This window comes from Paramisgurnus dabryanus, chromosome 24 (genome assembly GCF_030506205.2).
Source record: "Paramisgurnus dabryanus chromosome 24, PD_genome_1.1, whole genome shotgun sequence".
NCBI classification, from domain to species: Eukaryota; Metazoa; Chordata; class Actinopteri; order Cypriniformes; family Cobitidae; genus Paramisgurnus; species Paramisgurnus dabryanus.
Window position 1 is genome coordinate 8,552,184 of NC_133360.1, and position 14,632 is coordinate 8,566,815.

General features: G+C 38.3%; 1 protein-coding gene across 14 annotated transcripts in view; it reads left to right on the forward strand.

The window, feature by feature from the left end:
* Positions 1 to 14,632, forward strand: part of r3hdm1 (R3H domain containing 1) — a 36,368-nt gene that overhangs the window by 4,407 nt on the left and 17,329 nt on the right. For 3 of the 14 annotated variants that reach the window (XM_065244582.2, XM_065244586.2, XM_065244591.2), the window contains exons 1-13: positions 425 to 614; positions 4,312 to 4,498; positions 4,921 to 5,128; positions 6,467 to 6,502; positions 7,246 to 7,332; positions 8,795 to 8,821; positions 11,654 to 11,783; positions 11,889 to 11,967; positions 12,304 to 12,363; positions 12,918 to 13,058; positions 13,161 to 13,269; positions 13,660 to 13,755; positions 14,522 to 14,550. In XM_065244582.2, coding sequence (XP_065100654.1) covers positions 4,952 to 5,128; positions 6,467 to 6,502; positions 7,246 to 7,332; positions 8,795 to 8,821; positions 11,654 to 11,783; positions 11,889 to 11,967; positions 12,304 to 12,363; positions 12,918 to 13,058; positions 13,161 to 13,269; positions 13,660 to 13,755; positions 14,522 to 14,550 — 971 coding nt within the window. In that variant the 5' untranslated portion in view covers positions 425 to 614; positions 4,312 to 4,498; positions 4,921 to 4,951. Of the gene's footprint in view, positions 1 to 424; positions 615 to 3,732; positions 3,753 to 4,311; positions 4,499 to 4,920; positions 5,129 to 6,466; positions 6,503 to 7,245; positions 7,333 to 8,794; positions 8,822 to 11,653; positions 11,784 to 11,888; positions 11,968 to 12,303; positions 12,364 to 12,917; positions 13,059 to 13,160; positions 13,270 to 13,659; positions 13,756 to 14,521; positions 14,551 to 14,632 lie in introns of those variants that run through there. The other 11 variants (XM_065244578.2, XM_065244590.2, XM_065244583.2 and 8 more) reach the window with 10 other exon arrangements.

Here is a 14,632-nt window from a genome sequence, read left to right on the forward strand (position 1 = left end):
TCATCCGAAGCGTTGAACCAGAACAGATTCTTTTGAAACGTTTCCTTCAGTGCAAGCCAGAAGCGCAGAAGGGAGCATCACTTCAAGCAGGGGCGTGTGTTCGACTGCGGCACTGGGTTCGAACGGTGGCTTATGTACACCCTCGGCACCTCAAAGAGGTGAATTTGCAGTGTTGGCGCGCTCCTACCCTGACAGACTGTCCCACAGTGGCACTTCTCCACAGTTGGCCGTGCGCGTTTGTGTGTGCATGTGTGTGTCTTTGGCATCTGCCTCTCTGTGGTCCACGGGGGACATCTGATTGGCTCGGGAGGGTGGAGCCCTGTTTAGCGCTGACATACTGCACCCAGCCCTCTGGGCATTGTGATTGGCTGAGGGAGGGATGACATCACAAAGGCCAGCTGTTGATTTGGCGGAGAGTGTGTGTGCGTGAGAGAGAGAGAGGGGAGATTCAGGAAGGAATGCGGCAGCGATGGCTTTGGGCAGGTACGCGAGCGGTCCGTGCTCACACGGAGAAGAGAAGAGCTGCATTGAGCGCGCTCCGATTGATGGCACCCGGGCTGCTATGGAAACTAATGATGTGAGACGAGCACAGGATCATGAACGCCACCAGGCAGGTGTGTGCGTGTGAATTTAGACATAGGAGTAATTGTTTGTTGGTGATTTTCTTGTTTTAATTAGGTTGAATGTAAAACATATTTTTAAAATAAATATTTGAAATGCTATAAAAGTGTTTGATTAGTGGTTGGAAATTTTGTGTTTTTTTAAGACGGTCAGTTTAGTTGGAAATTTCTTGCTGTTTGAACTTTTTATTAAGAAGTAAACTCATCAAAATAGTTTTTTTCGAATACACATTTCTAAATAGCGACAATTAAATTAACAATAAAATGTATTTTAAGTTAACGTTAGATCTTCGCAAAAGCAATGGTTAAATTCTTTCTGACTCTCCTATTTGCGTGTCAGCAAATTTCACTCTGCGCGTGTGCGCGCTTGTGGTTTTTAATGACATGCCGTAATTGCCCTATTTTATAATTTGCCAAAGCGCCCGAGGCGGCCATCAGCGGAAAGCCGGGCGTTTGTGCGTCCGCGCAAATTACGTCTGAAGGCGCTCGGCTAATATCGTTAATGTGGCGAATCGTGTAAATGAGCTGATGAGGAGAGAAGAGCGGCCGTGACGGCGGCCACACACTGAGAAGTCGGATTGTAACGAGAAAAAGGAGGGAAAACCATTAAGGATGCTTTTAACCAGAAACGTGGGTCATTTGCATATTAGTCTAAGACGGGAGTGAAGTGCATCTGTGTAGCCTGAAGCCCGACGCAGTCGTTTCTTTTGTCGGGAGGGTAAGTGCTCCTTGAAATATGACAATTAATAATTGATCATGGGAAATTACAGATGGTTCTCATCGCCACGTAACGCTCAAATAAAAACAATGTCTGTTGAGTACACTTAAATTGAAAACTTTTGTTGTTTTATGTCCACTTAATTTTTATTCGATTGCTTGTTTTTGTCAACAGTATGCTGAAAGAAATGGGAGAACAAAGATGTTCGAGTGAGATCAAGATTGTCTTTGTCATTTCTGTTGGACCAGAAGTCTGTTCCAATATCGCACATTTCTGACAAAAATGCTTACCCCAACAGTGTACATGCATAGTAAGCTGCCTACCTAGATGGCATATTAGGCATTAGCTATGGTAAGCTTCCTTCCTAGATAATGCTGTGTCCTATCTAGGTGGCATTTATGGGGTTCCTACCTGGTGTACATATTTGTAGGTATTGTGCTTGGTGATAATCGTCCTACCCTCCTTCAAGGTTCAGCCAAAATTTGTGCCTGCCATCTACAGATACAATATTTTTGTCCTTAAAGGCAGCACATTCGGGCATCATACCTAGTTTGATACCTACACCTGATTAACCCTTTATGGGCATCATACCCACCTAGACAGCTTGTGCATTTGATTTGGTACACACGTACCATCATGTCCAAAACTGCTAGGCTGTCTAGGTTCGGATTCCCAAACGTGTTGTCTTCCTGCCGTAGTTGATTGTGTTTTTTTAATATCCCTCCAGCGTGGTGCTCGGACATCTGTACTGTCAAGTTTTTGAATATATGTGGCAGCTGAGATCCACGGGGAGTCTCTTCTCTCTAGTAACGCGCACGAGAACTTATTGAATATGGAGCGAAAGCTGCGTTATGAGCGTGGGGGGTTTGGGGTGTAGGGCGTATTTTGAAATGCAGATTTGGATCTTCACCTCACCTCTGTGGTTTTACATAAATGGTACGTTAGAGGAAAAACGCGGCAGTGCCGACATTAGCCCGCAGCGAGAGCTGTGCTCCGATATTTATGAAGGGCTCTTGTGTGTTCGGTGCACTTCATAGTGTGTGTGCGGGTGTTATTTCTGCAAACAGTAGGTGTTGCGTGGGCTGAATCTCTCTCGCTCTCTCTTGCGCTCTCTCTTGCGCTCTCTCTCTCTCTCTCTTGCTCTCTCTCTCTCCCCCCCCAAATCATAATTGTCCTTGAGCATCACTTACCGTCTGCCTGTATAATGTGTTCGCTTCATCGACCACTACAGTCTGACCCGGAACCACCCGGTCTGTTCGAGCCTTCCAATGGCTTTAAAGAGCCCAAAAAAATGAGGTGATAAGGAGCGTTTTAATAAGTGAATTCTGGATATAGCATCTTATCATAGTCTGTCAATTAATGAAGGCTTGGGGGGAAATACAGAAAGTGCCTAAAAATGCCCCAGGAGTTTAAAAGTGGGGGCTAGTTATCTAAAATTAGATGTGTTCGTAAAATCGTACCTAGCCTCATCTGTTTGTGCGTTTAATAATTCTGTCGTATTTATAGCATGATGTTTTTTCATGAAAAATAAATTTGCTGTGAAACTAACAAAACAGCAATTATATCCAGATCCGATCTAACGTAGAGGCTGGTAAATAATTTAAAGCGCATTTATTGCCGTTTTATCTTATGCATTCCATGTTAATTTGATTCGATGGGCCATAATTACGATTAAAAATTTACTTGAATTGATTCAGTCAAAACATTCAACTTTAATGGACGGCGTGCTGCGTTTTAATGTGGTTAGGGAGAAAATACACCCTTGTAAATGTCGAAAACGCCCTTGAATAAATTCCAGGGTGAGAGTATCGTTACTTAACGAAAAAGCGAATTTTAATGCGACTGGTGTGTAAACACACGCACACACACACACACAGGAAAAACGCATGGCACAATCTCGTATCGTTCTGATGGGCCGTCTGGCTGTTTCAATGACAGCTTGTGTATTTGTGTATGCGTGTGTGTGTGTGGTCAGACCCACCTGTTCTTGTCAATACTGCCACCTGTGTTTCTGTCACTGTGTATGTGATGCTAATCCTCTGAATCTCTGTGTGTGCGCATGTGTGGATGTGTGTGTGTGTGTTCGCATCTAATGGTTTTGGTAACCTGATCGCACACAGACTGATAAGTGTGCGAATCTCTGGCTGTCTGGACTTGGAGTTTTACTGTGTGTGTGTTTGGACCTGGTGGTGTTAACAAGATTAGCGCTTCAAGATAGGCCTAGTTGACCTTGACGGGTGGGTCTCGGCTTGGCGCGGGTATCTAGATTGCCTTGCCAGTGCGGTGATGTATCATCACGGGAGGGGTTATTGATGCTCGGGTGAACACCACCCCATATGTTCAGTTCATTCGGACAGAACGCAGACATGAATGCAATTGTGATGAATGATTGGGATGGTTTGGATCATTATGTGGTAGGTTACATCTCTTGTCTTATGTTATGTGAAGGTTACAAATAATGTGACTTTTTATGCATTATTTTCTTGATTTTAATTATTTTATCTGTATTTTAAGTATTCGTCTGAGAGCAGTAGTTCAAATATTCATAAATGTCTATTGTAACTTTATATTTTTTTTATTTGTGTTATGTGGTTGGCTTCTATTAGCATTTTGCGAATCAATATTTATTAATTTATGGACTAATCGTAATTTTTTGATTATTTGTAAAAAAAAAAAATTTTTTTGCACATTAGCGAAAACGTCAAATTGCGCCAATGCTACAGCTCATTGAAACGTTTTAAATGGCGACTGCGTCAAAGTTTCAGCTTTAAATGTGTGCTGGGCTCTGCGGCACTGTCTGTTCTCCATATTCATGTCCCCGTTCTGACACTTCAGAAGGGCTGCGGTGTTCCTAAAAGACCTTCCAGACTTTTCACTACACACCCACACCAATTCACCTACTGTATCCATGCATCCTTGACCTCTTGACCTCCCACGTTTAACCCTTGACCTTTGTCCTTGCTTGCGTGACAGGTGTCCGAGGGTGATGCGGAACGCTCGTATGAGCCGTGGCTTGGCGACCCGACCCAAGCGCTGGTGACTGGGGTCATGGGACTGCTGCTGCCCCCTGTCCGTCTCTCAGTCCGCCCCGCTGCCTCAGGAGGCCCCATGGTCCTACGCTCCCTAAGGTTCCAGCCCAGTGCAGAAAACAGCACAGCCGGTAAACAGATTTTTTTAATGGATGATAGATTATGAATGACTCTTCAACTTATTTTAACTAGTTCAAGTGGTTTATTTGATGTAAAACTCCTGACATACTTGGCAGATTTATTCAGATAAGAGCACTAGGTGCGAACTTACCAATTTCACAATCTTGATAGAGCGGCATATGAATATTAATTATTTTACGTAATGGATGGCTAAAAGGCAAATTTTGGTAATTGGGAAGACGTCATCTAGCTACCTAATGAATCCTTCCCTGGCGAAATGAATATTAATTAGGTCACATGACCGCACACTCCAGGAAGGTTACAGAGCACCAGCCGGATGAATATTCATGAGATAAGCCCATATTTGGATTAGTAATTATGTATTTGTATTATAAATATTACGAAAAAAAATTCATTTTGTTTTCTCTTCCAGGTGGTGATTTTCGGTCTTGCGTCTGAGGATAATGTCTGAATCTTCTCTAGACACCAGAAGTTGTGACGTTATGAAGGTTCTGGAGTGTGACGGGCCGCAACCGGCCGAATCGCCCGCGACCCCCAACGACCCCCAATACACACTGCAGAACAATGGCACTCATGCCCAGGAGTGTGTGATAGACCAAAGCTCCTCCCATCAAACTCAGGTATGTGGTGGATGAAAGTACCACAAGTGGTGCATTATGGGTAACACACCCCAAAGCCAGCAGGATATGGAACTGTGTGCACTGAATACTAATTTACTACTAATACTAATTTATTTTACTTTTTTAATTTTATTTAACAGATAAATTCCAGAATGCTGACTCCTTTAAAGGTGCAGTGTGTAATGTTTAGAAGGATCTCTTGACAGAAATGCAAAATAATATACAAAACTATATTATCAGGGTGTATAATGAACCGTTATGTGTTTATTACCTTAGAACGAGACCTTTTTATCTACATACACGAGGGTCCCCTTACATGGAAGTCGCCATTTTGTGCCGCCATTTTTCTACAGAAGCCCTTAACGGACAAATTTTTTTACTTATTTGTCTCCGACGATGACATGTTTGTGCGGTGGCGGCTACCGTAGCTTCTCTATGTGTTTCAAAAGCGAGGGGTGAGCAGTTGACCAAGCCGTTGGTTGCAATTCGCTAAAATTTACACACTGCACCTTTAATTTAATGACACTGATGACTTATAGGATAATAATAGAGAAACAATTTTTATAGTTGACCCATCTTCTCTTTGATGGTGTGATGGCCCTTGAGTGGTCCGCCCTTGGTCTATTGTCTTTGTATAAAATCAGAGAAAAGACCGGTTTAATCAGCCAATCACATCCCGAGCCAATCCAAACTGGCGTGTGATTGGCTGATGCCAGGAGAAGGAACAGATAATGCACACCTGAAGTCCTGCTGGTTTTTCTCCTGTGTGTGACTTTGCCACCATCTGCTCTTGGTGCATGGAGACACATGCTGATATCAGCTCTCTCTTTCTTTCTCTCTCTCTCTCTCTCTCTATCTCTTTCTCTCTCTCTCTCTCTCTCTCTCTTTCTCTCTCTGTCATTGTTCTGTCTGACACAATTAATTGCTTCAGTGGTGCAGTCACTCTATTAACAATATATTACCTGAAATAACTCAACCCCACTCAACTTTTTGACCTTCTGCGTACTGCACCAACCTACATTTCATACATCGGCAACGTGCATTTTAAATGTTAAATGTCAACTTGAAATAATTTTCACTATTATTTTGGATTTATGGTAAGATTTAGCAACTTAAATATTCATAATCGGTTAAAATGTTTTACTAGGGCAGCCTTATTTCTTTTCCATTTTAATTTAGTAACTATTTAATTGTAGAGTTTTTTTCTTTTCATAAAATTATATGCTTTTTATTGATATTGCCGAAGTAAATGGGTTGCATTTCACATTGACATCATTATTATTATTTACATGATGTACATGTGACCTCACTTCCTCTTTTCTGTCCGTATAACGGCAGCTCGGCCAATCAGCACAGAGTATTAGACGTTCCAAGGTACAGTATGCTAACGGCATGAGTATGTTACGTAGTTGATTTTAATGCGTTTATACGTGGTGCTTTGTTTTTTGTTTGCCTGCATGCTGTGTTCAAACAAAGAAAGGGAATTTGGCATTGGTTTGTGGGAGGCGTTAAGGGAATTAAGTCAGGGAAGAGAAATTAATGTGTTTGCTAGAGGGAAAATGCTGTTGTTAGCAATTTTGTGGCATGAGCCTGAGATGCTGGCGTTTGTGAGACCAGAGCGCCCCCTCTGGCAATAGTGATCTGTTTTATACAGCAGATGTTTTTATTTATTTGTGTGCACTAAAAGAGCATTGTTTTCGGTTTTGATGGTTATTGATTTTGACATTGCCTGCTGCAAAACATTTTTGTGTTCATTTGCATTAGATAATGTTTTTCATTTTGCAAGTGCCTGTTTGTATTAGTGTTGAAAGTGTGGTGCTTATTGTTTCTGTTTGTCTTGTTTGCCGTTCATACCTAATTTCGACATCTTTCGCTCCGAGGTTTTCAGACTTTGAGTATTTTTCGTAACAAAAGCATTGGTTTGGATAAACATGCTTCCAATTAACGGTCTAAATACGTAAGCCCTCCCCGAATTCTGAAAATTCTCCTGAGATGTTTGATTTTTAGCTTGCGGAATGCTGGATGTTTATTTTTAGTTCTTGTGGGAATGCGTTGCTGGACAGTATTTTGCGAATGAGTGCCAGTCGCTGATGGTAACCATGGTTACTCTTCTCCAGTCCAACGGCAAGTTAAAGTTAGTCCGCAGCTTGGCGGTGTGTGAAGAACCTTCTCCGCCCCTGCTCACAGAACTGCCGCATGAACAGGTAAAAGCAGCCAATCAGCTTTAAAGGATGTGCGTAGCTACCTACCGATTTTTATGTTTGTACAGTGTGTATTTTTGTGTTTACTTTGAATAACTGGATAACCTGCTACTTTGAGAAGTACGTTATAAACCTGACACTTTCAGAGCACACTACGTGAGGTACTTGACCTTTTATTTCCAGTTTGACGAATAAATTAAATTATGTATTTTTTTACTACTAATACCAGCACTGCATCAATTTTTGCATAAATTTGAACTAATTTCCGAGATAAATAACCGCTAGTTGCACGTGTGATCACATTTGTAGCATACTACGCCCTAACATGCTTATAAGATGAGTACCGAGTACTGTTTAACTCATAATAATATGCCGACAATTATCAAACCGATTACCAGTTATGCTCGCCCCACCAGCACGACTGCGTTTTTTAATAACGTTGTCAAAACGTCAGCACTATTCATAGTTATAAAGACGTATATATATATGTGTGCGTTTTAAATCGATTTCGTGCGCACGTTTAATAGAGCTGTGCGTTTATTGAAGGTGTGTGCGTCCAGCATGGGATTGCATTCATCCATCATCTACACCAAATACAATTTTCCTGTCTCAGCTGCAGAGCTCAGTGGATTGCTATAATTGCCTGTTCTTATCCAAACCCCATTTTTGTTCTATTTATTAGGTTAGCCTAAAGCTTGGAGCCGCTATTAGGAAACCAGAGCCCACCGCAAGCGCTCCAAACTATCGGATCTTTATATCTGGGCACGTTTGTTTGTTTTTTGGCAGGTTATTGATGCCAATCTGCGAAAAGCAACATGGAGGGGCTTCGAGATAAAATCATGCGTGTCGATAAACCACATGAATACTGTCGAATACTTGACATTTAAACTTTCTAGTTAAATTAATAAAGCGGTTAAACATACTGCTTAAGTGAGATTCGCCCCATAGATTTAGTCTCTTATGCATTTTTCGTGTATTTTCAACGCATTGCTGTTATGATTACCGTAATGCGTTCCAGGCAGCTATTTTTAACATGCTGCTAAATCTGTTATTTAATTATGTTTGTGTATTGTCAAAAAAAATGTAAACTTCGCAACAATGGCATAGTAGTACTAAAGTATGTAAAAATGTTTGACGAATGTTGTTAAAAAAACAACGGCATAGTAAATGTAGCTTTTTAGCGAGCGAAAAAATGACTGCATCGCGATTAGTTTTGACGTCACTTCCACTACAATCAATTATTGTCCCTAAATAAACGTCTGTGTTTTGGTGTGTCGAATGTTGTGGATTAATAATAAACAAAACAAATGTTAATTTTTCAAATTGAAAAATCCACAGGGCTAATAGACACGACATGCAAACCCATATATAATAGTTACAATGAATGCAACTATGTTCATTTCCTTTGAGTAGCCTTGCTTTACAAAAAAATGTTTGAGATTGATTTATCTGCTTTTTATTTTAGTTCGAAAGTCGTGCAGTAAAAGAGCAGGTGAGGATGAAAAGAATTCAAGGTCTTTGTGGCCGAACTCCCTGAAAGACGAATAAATGCCCTTAATTACGTTTATGTCCTTGAACGAATGAATGAGACTTCCTCCTGAGAAAAGAGGTTCTCTATTCATAGACCTTTTTTTCTTTTTTTGGTATCTTTTCCCCTCGTTTAGCTCTCTCCGTCACGATCCATCTGTTTGCCTTTTCCCTCGCTTGTGTTGCGTGTCCCTTATTCGCCGTTGGATGACTCTTTCAGGTCGTTCATTTTTGTTTAGAGGAAAAGTGAAGGACAGAGGCAAAAAACTGTGATCTGGTAAAATAGTAGGACAGCCTAAACATTTAAAGGGTTTGTGCACCCAAAAAATTGCCGTATGATTTTCGGACTTGGGTATGCACGCAAATGATAATGTGTTTTTCCAGATTTAAAGCTGAGTCCTCCGAATCCATATGATTTTTACAGTTCACATCATCTGGTATTGACTTTCATAAAATGGAAGATGATAGCATAAAAAATTGGCAAAATTTTGACTCAGGCTTCATTGAAGAATATTATAAACATTTTTTACATGAAATGGAGAAAATGATGACAGAATTTTAATTTTGGGTGAACTTTTCTTTTAAATCTCTTGGTTTGAGCCACTGCTGTTCATTTGGCAGGTCTCTCTCTCTTTCTCGCTCGCTCGCTCTCTTGTGAATGAGTCCAAAGCTCACAGAAGGACAGAATGATCTCATAACCTCCACAAATCTTTGTTTTTTCCTCAGCGGAGTTTACAAAATCCCATTGGTGAAATATGTATTCATATGCTGTAGAAACGGCCAAATACCCTCTAAACTCAAAAGTTTTATCTGCGTAGAAAAGAATTTAAAATAGTACACGGTAATGTTGTTTAAAGGTGTGTGATAAAGCAATACAGAATTTTTTATTCTGTACATAAAGGGGGTTATATGATAACATTTATTTATATAAATTAGTTGGACAAAATAGATTTTTTTTTACTTTTATTTAATTTTTCATAACATTATACTCAGACGCAAGACTGAAAATAACCAACTGGAAGAGAAAACAAAATAAAAATGTTTTCGTAATATTTATAATACAAATGCAGGCGGCAAAATTACGAATCCAAATATGGGCTTAGCTCATGAATATTCTTCCGGCTGGTGCTCTGTAACCTTCCTGGAGTGTGCGATCCTGTGACCTAATTAATATTCATTTCGCCAGGGAAGGATTCGTTAGATAATTTTTTAATTTACACATTTTGAGCAGAAATTAGTTTTCGTTTTTTACGAATGTTGCCTATTTATTTTGAATAGTAAAAATCCATTTTATTATCACTTTTTATTTTTTGAAAATGGTGTTTTTTAGTCAAACTTAGGGCTGTCAAAATATTAATCATGATTAATCGTGTACAAAATAAAAGTTTTTTTGTGTGTGCACTGTGTGTGTTTTTTTACTTCCCAGTCTCATGTAGATGCGTATAAATGGTATAAATTCCACTTTGGTGTGCATATGATACACCAGTCCTTCCCATTCACTTAAACGGCGCATCTTTTTTGTCGTTTTATTTATTGGTTTCTAAAAATGTTTCTGTTTTTTTTTTCAACCATTTTCGCTTAGGTTTAGGGTTGATTTGAGATTTGCTTAAGGAGGTTATTTAATATACAGGTTTCTCAATGTTTTTGTCTATATTTAAGCCATGGTCGCTTGGTGTTGGGGTTAGAATTGGGGTTTGGGTTAGGATGTCATTTTTATATAAAAAAAAGTTGTTCTAACCCTAAACCCAAGCGAAAATGGTAAAAAAGCAAAAAAATCAATAAATAAAACGACGTATGTGTGTATATAAATTAATAACATTTTTCTTAAATTCATACATGTTTGTGTGTATTTATATATACATAACATATAGATATGTACAGTACACACACACGTTACGCAACTCAAAACTTTTATTTTGTATGTGATTAATTGCGATTATTCTTTTGGCAGCCCTAGTTAAGACAAAAGGTTAAAGGGATAGTTCACCCAAAAATGAAAATCCATCATCTTTTTCTCATTCTCGTGTTGTTTTAAACCTGTATGAATTTCTTTTTTCTGATAAACACAAAAGAAGATATTTTGATAAATGATGATAAGCACGCAGCTGATTGTAACCATTGACTTCCATAGTAGGAAAAGCAAATACAATGAATTCAATGGGGACCGACAACTATGTGCTTATCATCATTTATCAAAATATAATAATTATCATTTATCACAATATATCCATAATATTTGTTTTCCTACTATGGAAGTCAAAGGTGTCTATAATTTATAAAAATATCTTCTTTTGTGTTTTGTGCATCAAAAAATATGAGGATAATAACAAGATCGTTATTTGCAAATTTTTCCGACCAAATATTTTTTGATATTTAATATAAGCCTACACCTCTATGATTGTTTTTGTAAAGTTTCGTACAGCCCTTTTCTTTGTTCTTTAGTGTAATGGTTAAGCGAGAGCGGCCAGGTCTTTATTACTTTACGTGATTACAAAGTCTTCTGCTAATTCTGTTTACTAAGTATTTTAATCAGACTCCTCTGATTAGCCGCAGCTCAGGGAAAGAGATCATAATTAGCTTTTAATTACTCTCCTCGCTTGATAATAACAACAAAAACCTTGTTTTTCGCTTTACCATCGAAACAGCGCTTCACTATAAAACCGGAACCGTATGAACTAAAACACGTTATATGTAAATGTGTGTTTTATCAAATACTTCTCACGCAAACGCATAGAAATTATTACTGCCAATTTCATGTTTTGTATCTAAATCCGTCTAATTGTCTCTGTTCTCACAGGAAAAGATTCATATTGAGCTAAGCCAGTCTTTCGAAAAAGACGAAACGTCAATCAAAAATGAGGACGGCGAGAAATTCTCAGAGAAGCCGGAAAAAACAGACCGACTGTTAAAGAAGACGCTCTCAAGAGGTGTGTGTGCGCGTGTTTTTGTTTTTTTGGCACTGGACGTGTTTTCTCGCACGCCAGATGGATGCGGCAGAATGTGTGAGCTGAATCTCTCTCGTTTTCTCTCAGATCCCAGTCAGGAATACACAGACTCCACGGGTATAGACCTTCATGAGTTTTTGGTCAACACACTGAAGAACAACCCCCGGTGTGTAAAAATACCTCTCTGCCATCTCATTAACACACCTTGTCGTTAACACTAGTATTGCTTTATTTTTATTTTTTATTTAATGCTCACCTTGTTACTGGCTACTGTATATTTTAGATTTAATATTATATATTTATATTTAAACTTTTTCCTCATTTTAAAATCCTCCCCATTACTGTAATAAATGTTTTTGCCCGCTCAAATCTCTTTTTGGTTGCTAATGCGGATGGATGGAAAGATGCAGGCATTTGTTTAAATATTCTGCCACTTGAACGCCGAAGTCTCGTCTGCTTGATGAGCTGTGATAAATGCTAATGAGCTGTGCTGTTCTTACAGGGACAGAATGATGTTGCTGAAGCTGGAGCAAGATATTCTCGACTTCATTAGTAACATCGAGTAAGTCAAACCAAGAAACAAAGATCTGTTTGAATCAGAGGTCGCGTTAACCGAACATTTTCCGTCTTTGACAGAAAAATCCGGAAGCCATTCGTCATTTTGACAGATAACACTTACGACTTGTAAATGTAATTCTCAGCACTGTCCAGTTGGTGGCAATTGCATATTTGCACTAAGTGCTAAGTTCTGCGAGAGAGCAATTAGATGCTCGTAAGTTCATGATTAAAAACGAACAAGTGAACGAAAACAAAAGTTATTAATTATAACTAAAATATGAATTATATATAATATATAATTATACTTCTTCTGTGGCACAAATCGCGTTTCTGCACGAGAGCGCCCTCTGGCTTTTGGATGTGGCACTTCACCGTCATTTTTTTAAAATTCATTCATTGAGAAAACCCGTATTTGCACGATTCATTTTCACAGCCCTATTGATTATGATGAAATTTTTACGAGTCTTTCCGTCACAACAACGTAGAATGGAAACGGTGTAACGCAACCTCTGAGCCGCGATTTTAAATCTTTGTTCGTAATGTTGCGATTTATCTCAGCAGTCAGAAGAGGAAGTTTCCCCCGATGACCTCATACCACAGGATGCTCCTGCACAGGGTGGCCGCTTACTTCGGGCTGGACCATAACGTCGATCAGACCGGCAAAGCAGTTATCATCAACAAAACCTGCAATACTAGAATGTACGTCTGGTTTAAAAGCAACTTATCTTAAGTTTTACTATCTGTTGTATTGATTTTTTTTATTTTATAAATTAACTAAAGCTCACTTTCTTCGCTTTCCAGACCAGACCAGAAGTTTTCCGAACACTTTAAAGATGATAAATCGGACGACTTCCAAAAGCGGTACATCTTAAAGAGAGATAACTCAAGTCTCGACCAGGATGATGGCAGGGTACGAAATAATCTAATAAAACTACCAGTCATATTTACATATTTAACATATTTGCATTGTAATTGTTATTAATATAATAAATAGAGCTGCATAACAATTAATCGCAGCTAATCGTTTGCAGAATAAAAGTTTTTGTTTACATCATATATGTTTGTGTATTGTGTATAACAATTATGTATATATTAAAAACACACATGCATGTTTAAATATTAAACACTATAATATAAATTATATCTAAATATTAACATGTGTATATACACTTTTATATTTCTAAAATATACACATGCATGTTTGTGCGATTAGTTGCAATTAGTTGTTATGCAGCCCTAATAATAAACAAGGTTGTGCTGAAATGTGTAGTACTATACTAAAAGTTGTGTGTTCATTTAGCTGCGAATGCGCCTCAAGGATGATAGACGGAGTAAATCGATCGAGGAGAGAGAGGAGGAGTACCAGCGTGCCAGGGACAGAATCTTCGCTCAAGATGTGCGTTGTTTTCTTACATTACGACACATAGTATGAACCTGTTTCAACTATAAGTATAAAAACGACCGGTTTATGTTTTTAATCATTTGAATATAAAAGAAGTTTTACTTTCCCAAATATTTCCCAAAATCAAATTGTTATTAACTCATTCCTCGCCAGCCTTTTTTTTTTTTTTATTGGCCACCAGCATTTTTTGTGATTTTCACAAAATGCCTTCCAGGAAAATGTTCTTTTAAAAATATATAAACATACAAATATATCAAGTGAAAGAACAGACCCTATGCTTTCAAACAAACCAACAAAACGGGAAAAAAACTTTCATCTTATCTATGCTTTTTTTCTCTGCTTATAAATTCTTAAATATGTTTTTTTTATAAAAAAATTTTAGCAAAAAGCTTAAATAATTGCATTTTTGTGAAGACATTTTGTTAAAGATCTGATTCAGAACAATTATCAAAACATACACCGAGTTTAAAATGAGTAAATAACGTTTTGGTTTCAGTTTTTTTCATAAATTTGGTAAGTGCGCATCTAGTGGATAATCGCGGTATTGCAGATTAACATCAACATTTATCAGGAACACAGTTTTTTTATGCAAATGTTTTCTCTCAATTGACGAGATAACGTGTCATTTGCGGGGAAAGAGTTAAATTCAAAGTAGCTAGAGAAGCGATTTGTAACCTCATGAATATGCAAGTTTTAAATCATGTTTTATTCATGTGAAAAATAATTGTTATTTAAGTGCCTCTTTGGTTTTTGTTTGCAGGGACAAGAACATTTTCCATTTGATAAAAGGTAAAAAACCCTATATTGCATAATATTTACGTAATTTATATTTTTTCCTGTTTAGATTTTTACGTATTACGATGATGTTAAT